This window comes from Mytilus galloprovincialis, chromosome 6, assembly GCF_965363235.1.
Source record: "Mytilus galloprovincialis chromosome 6, xbMytGall1.hap1.1, whole genome shotgun sequence".
NCBI lineage: Eukaryota > Metazoa > Mollusca > Bivalvia > Mytilida > Mytilidae > Mytilus > Mytilus galloprovincialis.
Window position 1 is genome coordinate 97,452,277 of NC_134843.1, and position 20,061 is coordinate 97,472,337.

The window sequence follows — 20,061 nt, forward strand, 5'->3', positions numbered from 1 at the left end:
TTAAAATATGTTATTGAATATATGAAGAAATGCAATACAAAAAATAACAACAAATGAATAGATGATTTAATTAACAAAGATCTAAACTTTTGAGCGGCAAAATCAACGGAAGTATATGATGATAACATAGGTTTAGTACAAAGAGGTTACTTGTTATATCCCTAATATATAGAAATACATATAATTGACAAATATAAGCTATGTTACATTTAGTTTGCACACAATGGATTTCATCCTTGGCCTTAGAATGAAAGACGTTCACTTTGTAAATTATATTTTTGCATTAATCCTTTTAGATTTGATGCATTTTTTGATATTCATAACTGTAAAAAAAGTCCGCAGAAAGTGTTTAAAAAAAAGGAATACCTATGTAATCATTATGCAACACACATATTCAATAACGGAAGATTGCCAAATAAGTTTAAACCGGGTTATTGATGGCAACTGTTTCAACTGAATATGATGGTTTTTCGAACATGTTCAAGGGATTTGTTTGTCTTCAGTTTACTATATAGGGACCTGTACCTAAAAAAAGATAAATAACAAAAGTTATCGTTTGATGTGTTTTATCTTTTGAGCTTGCTTAGGAACTTTTCGTTTGAAATTTTCCCCGGAGTTCAATATTTTTGTTATTTTACTCATTTTTTTCAAAACTAGTGTTACAATGTGCTTCTTATTTTAGATAATTCAAACAAAACCTCATAAGCTAGAACAGTAAAGTTTCTAAATGCAATGCTGCAAAGTAAAAAAAATACAGTATAAATTGCTTCCTTACTAATCAACATAACAAACGTACTGTCTACATGTACATGTAAATTTGAATTGCAGATCAAGAACGGAGAGTTGCCATCATTACGAAACCTTGATGGAGTTTTGAGTGATATTTTGACTGCATCTCAAGATTATATGAGAAATCAAAAAGTAAGAATTTTAATGATGATTTATGGGAAAGGGTGTTTTTTTTTATACAGACTTAATTTGTTATAAAATGAACAAAATATTTATAAGCTAAAGATAGGATTTTAGTCTTATACATCTTAAAGATACCAGGATTTAGAATTGTGAACACCAGCCACGCATTTGATCTACATAAAAAGAAAACAAAAAGTTATAAATGTCATCCGCTTTTCTTCAATAACCTTCATTCAGAACGCTCCAATTCGAATATTTGAAAGCAATGGATTAAGCTGAAGAGCTTTATGACTAAAAAAAGACATACAAAATAGCCCAACTCCTCTGATTTCAACTTTGCATGAGGAAGATGAAATCTGCAATTTAAGTATAAACGGACTCTTATAGAAAGGTTTGTTATAAATCATGGCAGTACCAACCTATTGACTACTGTTCTGACCATCAGGGACTGCTAATGGTCCCTAAGACAAAGTAATGACCCATCACTGTAAAAAAGAACAACAACAAGTAATGAATTTCATGCATTTTTTCCTTAATTTTCTTTCAGTGAAACAGGAAATAGCCGAATATTTTAATACCTATGATGTATTAAAATCGAAACGGTTGTAAATGCATTCCCCCCAAAAGAGTACATGAAAAAAAAGTTAAATTCATCAAAGTTAAACTTTGTCTGAAGGAGATGAAACTTTTTTGTTTCAAAAGACTCATCAGTGTGTTCGATTCAAATGTAACACAATCAAGTTACACTTATACTTTTGCTTATTTAGCACACACCAATGTTTTTCCTGGACATAATTTTGTAGTACAATTTAAAGAAAAAAAAACACAATTTAAACAGGAACATAATGGTTGTTTTTTTCCAATCGTTTGATAGGTTTCAGAGTATTTAATTTTGACATTATATAAGGGACTTTTCGATTTGAATTTTCCTTGGTGTTCGGTTTTTTGTTATTTTACTTATTATATTATTTACATTATGGGGTTCTGTTTTTTTTGGGGCAAAGAATTCTTTTTGACATAAAAGATAAAACTTAGATAACCTAACATAGTAAATGTTTTGCGTTCAATACATTCAAGTTAAATTTTTGAAACATTAACATATACATGTATTTCAAATATAATATGGTTACATTGTAGGATGAATGTAGTTTTGTTAGTCTACGAGACGTAGAAAGGACTTTGCAAGTGATGAGTTGGTTCAAAAAACAAAGTCAAACACAAAACTTACTGTTTAGTAAGATGACACAACAACGCGGAAATATTGATCCAGAATCAGAGTCGGATGATGAAATACAAGAAGTCAAACAGCAGCAGGAGGTGATCTTTATTATCATATTTGTTAAATTATAAGTTTGATTTACAGATGACGACGGATATGTTCCAATTTTTGAAATCTCAATCACGAACCATTGTCCTCAAATGGGACTTCCTGAATCACTTATCGTTTGTTTTGAACATACACACACATCACGACGAATTCAATATTTGGGACCGGGTCTGCATAACCATCTGGCGCGACTGAGAACCATCCCGATATGCTGTGGGATTTGTGCTGTCTGTCTTTTTTCTATATGCGTGATTTATGTTTTCTCTAATGGCATTTCGTCGTTTTTCGTTTTTTATCCATGACATTGTCAGTTGTTTTCGACGAATGAGTTTGAATATTCAATGGTATCTTTCGCCTCTATTTTAGTTGACTAATAATCTATGTGTCAATGCACTTTACTTTTAATTCTGTTGTTTTTTTAGCTATCTTTACTAAATCCTTTTCCTGTTCTTGAACACATAAAGCATCTTTTGCGATTTTGTCTATTTGATTCCAGGTGTAACCATGTCTTTTTATCTCTGCTGCTATATCTCTTCTCCATGTGCCTTTCGGTCTTCCAGGCTTTCTTGTCTCTTGTGGTGTCCATGTCAAAACTTTTTTCACATGCCGGTTGTTATCCATTCGCAATATATGTCCAATATTTTTCTACCGCCTTCTATCTATAGCTTTTCTTTAACTATCTGTCATTTTTTTAATTTATCCAACATTAACAAGAAAATCAATTATATTACAGCTGCTGTTATAATTTTATAGGTTGATGATGTAACCAGGGCATTGATTCTTGCGATCGGAGTGAGTTACCACGCTTGTTTAAAGAACAGAGATGGCTATCGAAAAGCAGTGGCAAAGTATTTCAAATCTCCATTGAAATTGAAGCAGGGAGCAGATGAAATAGAGCAGGAAATTTCAAAGTAATAACGATGTATTTATAATGGCTTTTATAAGAGTTAAGATGTAATTTAAGAGTTGCAAGATAAGGTTTCGCATGTAAAGGAACTATTAACCATTAAATAAAGTGCAACTTTTTAATACCGCAGTCCCACTAGGCCACGATCAGATTACGATCTGTGAAAAAAATGCAAACTTTGACGATCGAAGTGCGATCGTGTAGATCGCATTAAGGTCGTAATACGGTCGTGGTGAGGTCTACAAGATCATGATGAGCATGGCCAACTGTGAACATGTTCATAACAATCGTCGTGCGGTCGTGGCGAAATCAGAGCGTAGTGACAGCGAGTGTCAAAGAGACAACAACCCGACCATAGAGCAGACAACAGCCGAAGGCAACCAATGGGTCTTCAATGCAGCGAGAAACTCCCGCACCCGCACACATATGTATACTAGTTCAGTGATAATGGAAGTCATACTAAACTCCGAATTATACACAAGAAACTAAAATTAAAATTCATACAAGACTGACAAAGGCCAGAGGCTCCTGGCTTGGGACAGGCGCAAAAATGACATTTGTTGTCTGTATATAATTTGGACCTCTTGTCCTTTTTCTCCAACGGCTCACCATGCTTGACACATCTGTGTCATCCCTGCTATTGTTCACTAAAACATCGTCATTCAGCTTGATGGACCAGCAATAAGTTGTGATTCAGGTTGCATTGGTTGCATTGGTAGGTATGACATCTCGTCAGGATTATTTACTATTAGAGTTCCCTCTTCATCTGCCTCTACATCTACTCATACCACCACGCGCGCGTGTTATGGTAGATTTTTTTGACATGATTGGGTTGTTTCCGAGAAATCTCCTTATTAATCAGAAATATAAGGAATAAAACAGAATTTATATGGAACACGATGGTGACGTTATTGCTGAGAACGGTAGTAAGATCGCAGTATGAACGTAGTATAATCTTGAACGTGCTATAATCGCAGTAGATGCGTGGTAAGATCGTGTTGCAATCGGATAACTCGTGGTATGGTCGTAGTGAGAACGTGATGAGCGTAGAAAGATCTTGATAAGCGTAGTGAGGTCACAGAATAAGCGAGGTGAGAACGGTGTATAATCGTAGCGGGATCGTTGTAGAAGCGTAACGAGGAGTAGTAACATCGTGAAAGCAACATTAACATTTGCATGCCGCTTATACCGCGATCTCACCACGATCTGAATTTATTTAAGATCGCGGTGAGCGTGGTGTGATCGTGGTCTAGTGGTACTGGGGCTTAACCATTCCTTTGATGTGTTTGAGATTTTGATTTTGCCATTTAAATGAGTCTTACTGTTTGTAACATTCCTCACTATTTTACTATTTTACCTTTTGTTTGTTGAAGTTCTGGTAAAAAGTAAAATCACAAAAATACTGAACTTAGAGGAAAATCAATTCGGAAAGTCCATAATCACATGGCAAAATCAAATAACAAAACGTATCAAAAACGAATGGACAAGAACTGTCATATTCCTGACTTGGTACAGGCATTTTCAAATGTAGAAAATGGTTGATTAAACCTGGTTCTATAGCGCTAACCCTCTCACTTTAATGACAGTCTCATCAAATTCCGTTATACTTACAACCATGGTTTTCTGTGTAGTTTTGTCGAAACTGGTTTTTTTTATAGCTCTTTTATAATGGTTTAATCATTGTCTTCTGGGTTTTTATCTTTCCTAGAAAATAAAAATAATCTATCAAAAGTACATATTAATATGAATTGTATACATTTATATACATGTATTTTGATTTCTTAGAATGCATTTTATGCCCCATTTATGGGCGTTATGTTTTCTGGTACGTGCGACCGTCAGTCCGTTCATTCGTTCGTCTGGACGTACTTGTAGTATAAGTCATTAAAATGAAAACATAAAATTTGGAATGGAAATTGGGAATGTGTCAAAGAGAAAAAACATCATACCAAAGAGCAGTAAAACAGCCGTTTTAAGTAAATAAATCCTCTTTTTATATGAAATAAATGTATTGGAGCTGAAAATGGTCCAAAAGCAATCAATATTTACTACCAAATAGAACTTTCACTATTTACTTTATTTTTCTGCATTTCTATTTATAGGTGCCAAACTGTATTTTTAGACAGTGTAAAGCTTGCTCCGAATATTGCCAGAAATCAGGCTTTAAAGGAGAATGTGTTTATGATGATAGTGTGCATTGAAATGAGAATACCTATGTTTTTAGTTGGTAAACCTGGAAGTTCTAAATCTTTAGCAAAGACAATAGTTTCTGATTCCATGCAGGGAAATGCTGCTCAGGATGACATCTTCAAAACCTACAAACAGGTATAATCTGATGTTCGTTAGTGTCGTTTTTTGGTTTTGTTCATAAGTGTTTCTCGTATCTCAGTAGACTGATGTTTTTCCCGTTTGAATATATAGTTTTATACTAGTATTTTTTTGGGGCCCTTTATAGCTTGCTGTTCGGTGTGAGTCAAGGCTCCGTGTCGAAGACCGTACCTTGATATATAATGATTTACTTTTATTGTGACTTGGATTGAGAGTTGTCTCATTGGCACCGATACCACATCTTCCTTTATCTATGTAATAGCTGTTGAACCAATTGATAAACTTATATAAAGGTGAAAATTGAAAAGTTGTTTTTCTTATATTCTAGTTTCAAGTCAAGTAAACTAACACATTTTTTACAACTATAATTTTAAAATATTATGAATAAATAACAGACACTTTATGACCGTTTAAGCGACAGTGAATTGGAAATACATGTCGCTCCCAGTTTACGCAGTAGTCATTAAAAGGGTATATGCTTGATTATAAACATACTTTTCACAAATTTTTCTGTCAAAAAAACTTATATATAAAGACACTCAGTTTCGAACACCATATGTTTGAGTAATAAACACGAAAGTTAGAGACAAAAAAGGGTTGAATTAATTTTTAAATAGGAAACATGACGGTATCATGAAGATACAATCACGAGGGTATGACTTCAAAACCCACTATAACAGTTATGTTTTGCGTTTATCATTCATACATTGTCAATGTTAAAAGAACAGCTTAAAATATTAAACGGATATTCAAACTCGGTCGAAAACAATGCCATGTCAAAATACGAAAAACGACGAAAGGATAAACAGTAAACAAAACATAACAAAAGAAAACTGAGCAACACAAACCCTACAAAACACAAGTGTGATCTCAGGTGCTAAAAAAGGTAAGCAGATTCTGTTTCACATGCGAGACCCTGACAGTTACTCCTGTAAGCTAAGTTGGTAAGCTTTATTGAGTAATAAGTCATGGAGGTTTAAAAAAAAAAAGTACGTAAAGCAATGATAATAGCTACGGTGTAAACATTGAACATTCATAACTATAAGATAGATAAAAGTTAATGTCAAAATAAGTCATAGACATACTTTTTACTTTTGTATTCGCTAAATCAATGTTAGTTTATATCATAAAAAGAAAAAAAGAATATGTGGACACAAATATCTTGTAAGTAGAAGGATGTTTCTGTTATCAAAAGCTATGGTAAAAATCTTATTAGCTATCTTTAGGAATCGATCATTAATTCAAGTGATTTATATCATTTTATTTTTATATCGATAAAAAATAAAGATAGTGATAACGATGCCTTTACATGTAAAACGAAAAGTGTGCATCGAATAAACATTTCCCTTTGCTTTATTAAATCTATTTATTTGTGAACTCAGTATTTTAAAAACTTTGGTTTGTTTTCAGGTTCAGATGGTATCTTACCAATGCAGTCCTTTATCAGTACCAGAGGGAATTATTGGTGCATTTCGACAGTGTGCATCTTACCAAAGAGATAAAGACCTTGACAGATATGTGTCAGTAGTTGTATTAGATGAAGTTGGTCTTGCTGAGGACTCTCCAAGAATGCCATTGAAGGTTAAAAATATATTTAATCAAATTATTCACCTTTAAATTAATTCTTATGCACATGTTTTTACATTTAATTATCTAAAAATAAGGGCACCAGTAGTATACCGCTGTTCAAAATTCATAAATCGATACAGAAAAAAGAAATCCGGGTTACAAACTAAAACTGAGGGAAACGCATCAAATATAAGAGAACTACGACACAACAGAAACACAACACCGAAATGTAACACACACAGAAACGAACTATAATGTAACAATGGATTATAATTTAGTACGCCAGACGCGCGTTTCGTCTACATTAGACTCATCAGTGACGCTCATATCAAAATATTTATAAAGCCAAACAAATAGAAAGTTGAAGAGCATTATTGATCCAAAATTCCAAAAAGTTGTGCCAAATACGGCTAATGCAGGGTTCACACATTGCCGATTATTACTCCCGTTTGAGATCAGACAGCGATACGACACGAAAAGTGAAAAAGTCGGATTAGTATCCTCAATTATCTGGAATGTCCTATTATTGTCTGAACGCAGTCGTTTTAGTTCGTAACAGATTCCTACTGGTCGGGAAGGGTCCGAATAGTACGGCAAAGCACCCCGACAGTTAGGTGCGTCCCGTAACATTCGGGGAAACTCAGCCGATTTTGTCTAGTCGTATTACAATCGTGCCTATGTCGTGACAGATTCTGCTGTATCGGATCGAATTCCTAACAATGTTCTGTGTATTCGGGACGGTGTCCTGTGGAACGGGAATGATCTGGAGAAATTTGTTCGAACGGATAACTTCCGTCAGCGTCGGTTCACTGTCTTGTCACTATCTGATCTCTGTCGGACTACATTCGGTAGAATCGGGACGCAGTCGTGACAGACTCGGTCGAATTTTACCTGGCGAAAGATAAAAATCGGATTAGAAACGGATTTAGAACGGGATTATCGGGATAAATTCGCTTGGAAACGGTTTAATATCGACGCTTCCTGAACAATATCTGATTGTTGTCGTGATTAAATTTTTAAAGTTTGAATTTACATCCACGATTCATAGGATCTTGATCAGACTTTTGATAAATTTTAATCGGGAATGGTCCTGTCAAGGACGGCAGTAAAAATCGTGAATGTGTGACCCCAGCTTTAGTTAATCTATGCCTGGGATAAGAAAAGCCTTAGTTTTTCGAAAAATTCAAAGTTTTGTAAACAGGAAATTTATAAAAACGACCACATAATGGATATTCATGTCAACACGGAAGTGTTGACTACTGGGCTGCTGATACCATTGGGGACGAAACGTCCACCAGAAGTGGCATCGACCCAGTGGTGTAAATAGTTATCAAAGGTACCAGGATTATAATTTAGTACGCCAGACGAGCGTTTCGTCTACATAAGACTCATCAGTGACGCTCATATCAAAATATTTATAAAGCCAAACAAATAGAAAGTTGAAGAGCATTAATGATCCAAAACTCCAAAAAGTTGTGCCAAATACGGCTAAGGTAATCTATTCCTGGGATAAGAAAAGCCTTAGTTTTTCGAAAAATTAAAAGTTTTGTAAACAGGAAATTTATAAAAACGACCACATAATGGATATTCATGTCAACACCGAAGTGTTGACTACTTGGCTGGTGATACCCTCGGAGACGAAACGTCCACCAGCAGTGGCATCGACCTCCCGCTAAAATGGCAGTGTTAATTATATTAATATCAAAATGACAACATTACACGACAGGGTGACAATAAATAAACAAATAAATGGGACAAAATATAGGACAGAGAAACAAAGGAATAATAGCCATCAAAAGGTAACAGGTTAAAAAAGATTTTTATACGTCAGACGCGCGCTACATCCATGCAAAACTATGTTCAGATGTAAAAAGTTTGAAAGCCATAACAACTACAAAGTTTAAGATCGCCGAGGACCAAAAGATCCAAAAAATTGTGAGGCCAGGTTTATCCGCCTGGGACTAAAACATCATTATTACCAAGATTAATACATAGTTTTGCAAACAGTAAATTTTATAAAATGACTATATAATAGTAACATAATACTTAAAAAATCCATTTGAATATTTTTAGAACATTGTTTGCTACTGTTCACAGCAGTGGTTCGTCGTATTTTGTTAAAATAGAAATACGAAAATGTGGTGTAAGTGCTTATACGACAACTCTCTATCCAAATCACAATATGTAAAAGTAAACATTAATAGGTCTTTATTCACACCAAACACAAAGCTATAAAGGATCCTAAATGACTAGTGTAAAACATTTGAAAAGCAAAACAATTGTTTAATCTATATAAAAAACGAGAAAAGAGAAATACTTATGAACCATATTGACAAACGAAAACCACTAAACAATAGACTCCTGACTTAGAATATCTGTAAACAAACTTGCACCAACCAGCACCATGACATGAACCAGAGGTGTAAAATTACCACACAGAAAGTCTAAACTTAGTAAAACTCCATAAAATCAACCAATGTTTTTCCATTGTCATTAAGGGTCTGATTCTGTTAACTCGACTTCTTCTCTCTTTTGTAGACATTTTATTTTATTTAGATGATTTTTTTTTATTGATACAACATTCAGAGATAAAAAAAAAAGAGAAATGTCAAGGCTACGCTTCTCTTATATTTCAGAAGCGATTTCTCTGTATAAACGATAACTTAAACATTGTTTATCAACAAATCATTACAGATGAACTACCACAAAAGATAAGTTTTTAGAACTTGTACCATTTGCCTTACAGAGATAAAACAGATTATTGACAGAATAACGAAATTTTTAATATTCATATATCGATCTTTTTTTTTAGAAAAACATGTTATTAGGTAACCAGTCCATTACATGTTCTATATCATTGCTAATGATAAAATGTGGGTTGGTTTTTTTTGCAGACTTTGCACCCACTTTTAGAGGATGGATGCATCGATGACGAAAATCAAGAGAAATATAAAAAGGTAAAACATGTCATTTGATTTTGCCATTTGATTAGTGCCTTTCCGTTTTGAATTTTCCTCGAAGTTCATTATTTTTGTGGTTTTACTTTTTATTCTTATTTTAAAAATTCCTTTGTACAGAGTTTTGCTTTATATTGATCGGAAGTCAAGGTGTTTACTTAGTTTCAATTGAGCATACACGAATTCATAATAAAACAAATTTATATTATGACTATGTGACCTCAACATATAACAATTAAAAGTCAGGTGTTTTAATAAACTTTTTGTAAATGTCATTTATATTTGATTTGGTATTATTAAGATATATTTTGTTATGTTTTGATGGCTCATATATACGTGAAGCTATTGAATAATTTATTCCATTATAAGGCTTTATCTGTGATTATACTATATCATCATATAGATGCACTGAAAAGTGTCGCTTATATTGATGTTGTGACCAAGAGGACGATACTGCCAATAATTGGTGAAACTTAAAAGAAACAGGAGTTGAATCAATCTAAGTGTGTCTGCAAAAAGATGTTTCAGCTAGTTTTTTTTATTCGTATAACGTTATTTACATTGTTGCATTCAGTATTTAAAAGACGATATCTCTTTTTCCTTTAATGCGATCGTAAATTGCGTTTTTAAGGAAGAATACACAAGTGTTACATTTTCTGTCGTCATGGTTTAGGTCTTCAACAATCATTTCATATTTGGCACTGGATTGTAACTAAAAAAAAACATCTGATTTAAAGTCTTAAATTTTGTTTAAAGCAGACACATCTGAGCCTGTATAGTATAACTTCGTTCATACAAAATAAAATGTTTCTCCTATAGGTTGCCTTCATTGGTATATCAAATTGGTCACTTGATCCGGCTAAAATGAACCGTGGTATACTTGTACAACGTGACGTTCCTGATATAACTGAATTGATTGAAAGTGCAGAGTAAGGTTTATTATTTTATTGTTGTTTTTATGTTGAATTTGTGTACTTATTGCATTAGTTGCTATGATATCAATTGAAAATTCGATTAAAGTATGAAGTTCATTGATTTTTTTTAATATGAATAAAGAATTTATAATGCCGAAAGTAGAATAACGAATGATATTCGACTTGTCCACGAGCCACAGAAAAAAAAAGGATAAGTTCCACTGGAATAGATTGTTTAACCCTGAAATTATTTTTTTGAAATCTCCCAATGGTTTTTTTCTCATATAAATGCACAAGAAAGTTTAAATTTGTGATATAAAGGACAAGCTGTTGGACCGGAAGAAAGAAAACGAAAAAAATCAGCATCATCTTTTTATATGAATTTTTGATATTGACAGGGGAATTTGTTGCACAAACAGAAACGTATTGAACTGTATAAAACCACTTATACAGCCACTGGCAGAGTCGTATTTAGATCTGTTTCAGCTGGCCTCAGCGGAAATGAGAGAATTTTTTGGACTCAGAGATTTTTATAGGTAAAAGAATTACCATTTCTAAAGATATATTAAAGGAATTAAATATAACAGTTATGCACCAGACCAGCTGTTTAATTGTTGCGAATGACGAGACATTTGTAATTTTTATAACATTATAATATGACGGACTATAGGTTGTACTTCTGTAAATATAGACAAGGTAATTCACATAGGAATTCCTATTTCGTCTAAAACTGTTCGAATTCCTATCCGAAAGAGGATAATTTAAAACACAACTACTTTTTTTAATATCAAAACTGTGCAGCATATATACATTCATTTGCCTTGTACTTCTAAAAGTTTAAACTTACACTTACACAATGTTTGGAAATGAACATATAGAATATATTTGAGTAGTAAATTTCATGCTACCAGTATATCTTTCAGTTTAATCAAGATGTTGTATGCATTTGCATCAAAATCGGAACAGAAACCAACATGGCTACAATTGCAACATTGTATATTGAGAAATTTCGGTGGCTTGGACACTATCAAACCTGTGGATATTTTTTGTAGAAAAGTTATTGTAGAAAGATATGAACAGGTATAGAAAAATAGATTTAATATATTTAACTTGTAATAGTTGAGGGGTCAAAATGATTAGTTGGATGTCTTCATACATGAGGAGAAATAAATGACAGTTTGTTAGTTTCTCAAAACTAATATTGAGACTTGAGCAACGCGACGGGTGTCGCGTGTTGAACAGGATCTGCTTATTCTTCCAACTGAGTCCACCTCCAGTTTTTAGTGGGGTTCGTGTTGCGGCTGTACCCCTATTTGCGACATTGTTACCTATTGTGTCATTTTTACCTATTGTGTCGGTTCGTTTTGACACAAATCTTTGTCAATATAATGGAATTTGATGTGACTGTCATACAAGTTAAGCGCTATAAAATCAGGTTTAATCCATAATTTTCTACATTTGAAAATGCATGTACCATGTCAGGAATATGACAGTTGTGTCTATTTGTTTGATGTGTTTTATCGTTTGATTTTGCCTTTTGATTAGGGACTTTTCGTTTTGAATTTTCCTCGGAGTTCAGGATTTTTGTTATTTTACTTTTAAGAGTCGGATGATAGTCCTTCACCACTCGCGCATCAGGGGAGTGGGGTTACATTAAAGATGTCCGTCTCTTCACTTTAATACTTTAATTATAATGAAAAACGCATATTTGGTAGGATTATTATTATCCCATTATTTCAAACACACTATACCATTTATTTGATTTGAAAATTGTTACACGTTTTATTGCAATAAGACAATTTAAAAAAGTTGAGTAACAAATGTTCACCTTGTGAACGCATCTCTTGATATCTTGGTACAAAAAGTGTTCATGTGTAGTTAAATATACTTAAACGTCATTTTTTATTCAACCTTTTATTGGTGCTTTCAGACATTTAATGCATGTATGTTGTGCATCTGAAGTAACCACTTATTTGTATTATTATTAGTTAAGCCTTTATCAACTGCTTTTATAGTTCTTACTTTTACACCACTGTCCCAGGTTAGGGGAGTGTTGGGATCCCGCTAACATGTGTAACCCCGCGACATTCTCTACGTATGTGCCTGTCCAAAGTCAGGAGCCTGTAATTCGGTGGTTGTCGTTTGTATATGTGTTACATATGTGTTTTTCGTTCAATTTTTGTACATAATTGAGGCCGTTAGCTCTTGTTTAACATTGTAATTTCGGGAACCTTTAAAAGCTGACTATGCGGTATGGGCTTTACTCATTGTTGAAGGCCGTACGGTGACCTATAGTGGTAAATTTCTGTGTCATTTTGGTCTTTTGTGGAGAGTTATCTCATTGGCAATCATACCACATCTCTTTTATATTTATCTTGTCGAACAATTGTTATATATAGACATCATATTGATAATGTGTCTATCATGACTTTTTTATGAAAAAAATCATCAGCATTGTATTATCTGCTATTAGAATATTTATATCATATTTCTATATCTAGCCAAAAGTTGATGATCCCGACAATTCGCCACCAGGACTGATCCAGGCTTGTCTTATAGGAGACAAAATTTCCAATAGGTAATCATAATTATAATATAGACATAGATTTTCAATTTTGCTAATCACGACACATTCACTCAAGACATTTAAGTTTTTTTTAAGGAAAAGAATAAAACAATGAAAAGACGTATATCATATTTTTCTGTATATTGTTTTTAAGAATCATATATATACATATATATGCATCTTCCTATATCTATAGAAAGCAGAAAATAACATATTCTTAGATCAGATTCTAAACGTAAGATTTTATTTTAGTGAGACTAGATACTTGTTATTACTGACAGAGAATTATGGTGCTCTGACAATATTACAGCAGAAAATCTTTGCCATGGAGAATGTAATGGTTATATTTGGTAGTAGCTTTCCTAGTGACCAGGAATATACACAGGTTTAATATATCTATAGAGACACACAGTTTTATTGTATAGATTCAGAGTAAAAAAGAAGAAAAGAATGTAATTTCCACATTGATTGAACACAAGCTTATCATTGAATGAAAAATCAAGGTTTTATACCTCTGTATGTAAATAATTATACTTCAATACATATTTCGTTTGTTATCGTTAATTAAGGTGGTACCCAACACCTTCACTAAAATTAATTTGGCTCGTTTAATTTTCATAAAATTTAAAAAAAAGTATTTACTTTGACCCTTTGACAAAAATATAAAAATTTCCAAAAATTTGAACAAACCAATTTATCAGTAAAATTACACTGCTTGTAAAGCAGTTTGACAAACGCTTATTTTGATAATTGAGAAGCTTAATAAATCCTTAATAACACAATGTAATTAAAACGTTTAGCTGATTTTACAAAGTTATCTCCCTGTAGTGTTAGATACCATTTTGAGGCAACTACATTTTACCCATGTCTGGCATATCAAATTATTAGCCAGGTACTTCTGATAACTGTATTCAAGCCGGTATAGAAATGTATATACTTCTTGCTAAGTCAGAATTAAACAAAACGATAAGCAGCACATATATTTGGTTGCCCTGTTTAAATGCAATGAATAACTAAAGATAGATCACATGAGGAAATATGAAATGCTTTATTAAGATACGAGATATATATTTCATAGTCAATCTACCATGGTCTTATCTCGGTTTACAAACTCAAACACTATGTCCAATCATTTGTGTTTTTCACGAATGTGGCCTACCGATTTACCGGATTTTCATAACATAAGCAATACGAAGTTGTCACATGTTGAGTAGAATCTGCATACCCTTCCGGACTACTCTAAGTTTTTGGTGTGGTTCGTGTTGCTTAGTCTTTAGTTTGCTATGTTGTGTCTTCTGTACTATGATTTGTCTGTTTGACTTTTTTATTTTTAGCCATGACGTTTTCAGTTTATTTTCTATCTATGAGTTTGACTCTCCCTCTGGTATCTTCCGTCCCTCTGTTATAAGACAAAACGGAGGACGCTCGCATTTCAACATGACTATCGCACTTCAGCGTCCCCATTGCACCAAGGCATACATACATATTCTTAAAAGAATACATGACATAATCCCACTATTGATGTTACGAGTTCAAATAGGTGACTTTAAAGTAAAGGTCATTAAAATATTTTCCAAAACATATACTATCTGTAATAACTTGATGATTTTCCAAGTTAAAAAAATAACAATCCATCTCACAAATATCTTGCAATTGCTTTTGAAAATTATAAACAACAAACTCTGTAATGGTACAGATATTTTATTTCTCTATTTTTGATTCATGTAAACAGATATGTAGAAATATCAACAGCATTAAAGTTTGTATGGAAACAGGTAGCACAGTTATCTTGCTCAATCTGGAAAACCTGTATGAAAGTCTCTACGATGCATTGAATCAGGTATGTTCAGACAATTAGAACAACCAACTAATATATTAACACCAATATAAGTCTTTAAAATATCAAAAAAGTAAAATCACAAAAATACCGACCCCGAGGAAAATTCATAACGGAATATTTTCAATCAAATGGCAAAATCAAATGAGAAAACACATCAAACGAATGGACAACAAATGTCATATTCTTGAGCCGGTACAAGCATTTTCAAATGTAGAAAATGGTGGACTGAACCTGGTTTCATACGTTAAACCTCTCACTTGCATTTAAAGCAATAGAAAATATAAAAAACGGTTTTAATTTTTAAATGGCGAAAACAGACGATTCTAGAATGTTTTTTATTCAGATTTTAAATTTGGTTTTAATATGTGAGTGCTTATTACCATTTAAAAACTATATTTCAGTATTATGTAGAATTTGGTGGCGAGCGATACGTTGATCTTGGTCTTGGTACACACAGGGTAAAATGTCGAGTCCATAAAAAGTTCAGGTATTAATTTACAGATATTAAGGTGGTATGAGTGTCTATTAAAGGCCGTACATGTCAAAAACCCGATAAAGTAACGCGTTAACATTTAACGCGATAAAATCACATTTAACGCGATAAATACAGTTTTAACGCGTTTAAATAATTTTTAACGCGTTATTTAATTGTTTAACGCGTTAAGCACAAAACTACAAAAAATGACCGAAAATACTTTCTTCTTTCGCCATAACAACGTTTTAAGGCGTCAGATTTTACTCGAAACATACTAAATGAAAAGCCACATCTTTCACAACTTTGTCAATTAACGCGATAAAGTTTATTGATTTTCAGCACATTTTTATTATCATCGTCATTAATTACTTATCGCATTAAAATAAGAATTAACGCGTAACATGAAGGTTTAACGCGTTAAATGAAGGTTTAACGTGATAAAAGAGGGGTTAACGCGTTAAAAGAAGGTTACCGCGTAAAAAGATAAGAAAAATACAACTTTAACGCGTGACAATCTTTTTTAACGCGTTAAATGCAACTTTAACGCGTTTAAAGCATCTGTAACGCGTTCAAAGCATCTTTAACGCGTTAAAAACATCTTTAACGCGTTAAATGCAACTTAAACGCGTTAAATGCGACTTTTACGTGTTGAATGCAACTTTAACGCGTTAAAAGCAATTTAAGCGCGTTAAAAGCATCTTTAACGCGTTAAATGCAGCTTTAACGCGTTAAATGCAACTTTAAAACTTTAAATGCAACTTTAAAACTTAAACGCGTTAAATGCAACTTTAACGCGTTCAAAGCATCTTTAACGCGTTAAAAACATCTTTAACGCGTTAAATGCAACTTAAACGCGTTAAGGATGTTCGCTGCTCAGTTTCAAAATAAATAACTTTTCATAAAACTAGTATGCATTGATATGGAATAAATTAAGGAATCAAAAAAGCAAAAAAAATATGGGGGTCAATGTGCTTGTTTTCATGATATTAGCCATTGCAATTTTGGCGGGAAAATGTTCTCTCTTGATTTTTCATAGCTTTATCATTGACCAGTTAAAGTTCTCAAACACTATTAAAAAATAAATAAAATTTTATAAGACTCTAAAGAATGACTTATAATTATACATGTTAAAGATTTATAAAAGGAAAAAAAGGGGTTCATGGGGAAATTTTTTTAAGGCATTCAAATGGATAAAACCAGAGGATTCTGAAAATCTGACAAAAATTCCAAAACATGACAAGCAGACATCCTTAAATGCAACTTTTACGCGTTAAATGCAACTTTAACGCGTTAAAAGCATCTTTAACGCGTTAAATACAACTTAAACGAGTTAAATGCAACTTTAACGCGTTAAATGCAACTTTAAAACTTTAACGCGTTAAATGCAACTTTTACGCGTTAAATGCAACTTTAACGCGTTAAAAGCATCTTTCACGCGTTAAAAGCATCTTTAACGCGTTAAAAGCATGTTTAACGCGTTAAAAGCATCTTTAACGCGTTAAAAGCATGTTTAACGCGTTAAATGCAACTTAAACGCGTTACTTGCAACTTTAACGCGTTAAATGCAACTTAAACGCGTTAAAAACAACATTAACTCGTTTTAAAAGCTACTATAACGTGATAAAGCAACGTTTAATTTCATTTAAGGTGGTATGGGTGTCTTCCTCCATCTTGGATTGTAAAAAACAGAGAATCAAAGGTCCAGATTTTCCATCAAGTTAGCAAAATTTGATGCAGGAATGCAGATGTTTCATGTACATTTTCATTTAAAAGTACCAATTTATAAGAATATAACTTCTAAATATTGATATTTTTGCAAATGGTAATTATTTTTGGTTGTTTTTGTTTTTTTTTTTAAATTGGCATTTTAAGGGGAGGTAACTCTAAAAAAGTGCATTTTCTGAAGGATTCTGTATAAAATTTTCCTATTTTGTATTTTAGCAGGAAAAAACGTACGGTGACCCTATCTTTTCTTTTGGTATTCTCAAAGCAGTGTCTGAAAGCTATCTTTTCCTCAAGTATTTAACAATTCTATCATTTTGTTTAGTTTCTAATCACAAAATGGTGTTTTTTCCTGTATTATCCATACAAAATGTGTCATTTTGTCCCGTCCTGTAGCTTGAGAAAATGCGCGGTGACCTATCATTTTTATTATATTTTTCAACATGTATCAATAGATACAACGTTTTGGCAAAGTATGAACAAATTCTATCATTTTTATTTTAGACTCCCATACCACCTTAAGATTACTTTTTATATGTATATATATGGACTGATCATGTTAATTAAAAGTCCATCTAGATTTACATTTGTCAACCTGTCTTTACGTTTTGTCTTAAAAACATTTTGTTTATATGTCACGTTTTTCAGATACTTTACTTTTTTGCATCTTTTGATGTCTGTATCTAACATAAGGGTTTACCATAAACTTTGGTAGTTTGACGTATACTTACATAAGTCTCTACAAGTGAAGTTTTTTTTTCTGTAGATGGTGTAAACATGACATATCTTTACTATATCTATCAACCATACCTCAGTTAAACATTACAATTGGATATTGTTACACCGCTGTCAGTCAGATAACCGAGACATTCGAGCGTCATTAATGAGTCTTTTGTAGACGAAACGCTCGTCTGGCGCAAATACAAAATTTCAATCCTGGTTTCTATTATGAATTTATCAGCTAGCAATCGTGTGTGAATTGGAAACATGTTCAAAACAAAAGGCTATTAAGAGCATACATCGAGCATCTAGCAAACCATGCCCTATAATAAAATGTGCCTAAAGTAAGAGGATGACTATTTGATATCCATTGGGAAAGGAGGATGTTATTCTTTTATTTTTACTACTTACTAAGTCGGGTTTTTTTCTTTTTCCGCGCAATCATTCATGTTCGACATTTTTTACCTCTAAATACTGCGTTGTTCTGTAATATGGCATGTACGGAGAGCAGATTATTTATCCCCTCCCCCTAAAATGGGCGCTATTATTAGTGCCCTACCTGTAAAGCTGAAATAATCTGTCTCTCTGTCCGTCCGTTTCTCTGCCCGTTATCTGTCCTGAATTTTGTTCAAGGTTATGATTGTCTTTCTGATATTGTTTGACTATAACCCCATTGTTTTATTTTGTATTTACATTGAGTCATAGATCAAACTTATTCGTGAAGTGATATGTCATTTGATAGAGTTAAGCCATTTCAGTTGATATCTTAAAGTGTGTCTTTCTACTTTGTGATATTACACTATTGTTTCAAGTTGGATTAAGGTTGGTGCCTATTAAAACGTTTAAACCCGCTGCATTTGTTTGCACCTGTCCTAAGTCAGGTACCTGGTACCGTGGTTGTCGTTTGTTGATGTCAGTTAACTGCTAGTAGTCTGTTGTTATTTATGTATTATTGTCATTTTGATTATTTTCTTTGGTTACATCTTCTAACATCAGACTCGGACTTCTCTTGAACTGAATTTTAATGTGCGTATTGTTATGCGTTTACTTTTCTACATTGGTTAGAGGTATAGGGGGAGGGTTGAGATCTCACAAACATGTTTAACCCCGCCGCATTTTAGCGCCAGTCCCAAGTCAGGAGCCTCTGGACTTTGTTAGTCTTGTATTATTTTAATTTTAGTTTCTTGTGTACAATTTGGAAATTAGTATAGCGTTCATTATCACTGGACTAGTACATATTTGTTTAGGGGCCAGCTGAGGGACGCCTCCGGGTGCGGGAATTTCTCGCTACATTGAAGACCTGTTGGTGACCCTCTGCTGTTGTTTTTTATTTGGTCGGGTTGTTGTCTCTTTGACACATTCCCCATTTCCATTCTCAATTTAATTCATAAGTGTTTCTCATTTTTTTATATAGATTAGACGTTGGCTTTTCTGTTTGAATGGTCTTACACTACATCTTTTTTTGGAACCCTTTATACCTTGCTGATCAGTGTGAGCCTAGGTTACACGTTGAAGGCTGTAACTCATTTCCGAGTGTGCTAAAATGTTATCGTCGTCATTGGTGTCATCTTCATGTGTTTTTGGTGGTATGTTTTCATTTCCAGCACTTGTTTTTGATAGTAAATCGCGTAAAGCGATGCATTCAGAGTCCATGTTGTTCAAGATACCTGTTACAAATAGGACATTAGAACTTGTATGGTTTTCAGTTAACAAACAGTGTTTGCTATTTTGAAATCTGGTTAGTTAAAGAGAATGGTTTAATCGTGAGAGGAAGACACCATGTAATATCTTCATTATTCTCCTCGTCTGTAATGTCCAGGACAC

General features: G+C 33.2%; 1 protein-coding gene across 1 annotated transcript in view; it reads left to right on the forward strand.

The window, feature by feature from the left end:
* The window catches only part of LOC143081081 (E3 ubiquitin-protein ligase rnf213-alpha-like), an 81,227-nt gene that overhangs the window by 18,286 nt on the left and 42,880 nt on the right, over positions 1 to 20,061 (forward strand). The window contains exons 17-29 of the mRNA XM_076257316.1: positions 829 to 921; positions 2,050 to 2,229; positions 2,993 to 3,150; positions 5,249 to 5,471; positions 6,885 to 7,055; positions 9,938 to 10,000; positions 10,820 to 10,929; positions 11,313 to 11,450; positions 11,838 to 11,994; positions 13,416 to 13,492; positions 13,733 to 13,865; positions 15,213 to 15,320; positions 15,722 to 15,807. Coding sequence (XP_076113431.1) covers positions 829 to 921; positions 2,050 to 2,229; positions 2,993 to 3,150; positions 5,249 to 5,471; positions 6,885 to 7,055; positions 9,938 to 10,000; positions 10,820 to 10,929; positions 11,313 to 11,450; positions 11,838 to 11,994; positions 13,416 to 13,492; positions 13,733 to 13,865; positions 15,213 to 15,320; positions 15,722 to 15,807 — 1,697 coding nt within the window. The remainder of the gene's footprint in view (positions 1 to 828; positions 922 to 2,049; positions 2,230 to 2,992; positions 3,151 to 5,248; positions 5,472 to 6,884; positions 7,056 to 9,937; positions 10,001 to 10,819; positions 10,930 to 11,312; positions 11,451 to 11,837; positions 11,995 to 13,415; positions 13,493 to 13,732; positions 13,866 to 15,212; positions 15,321 to 15,721; positions 15,808 to 20,061) is intronic.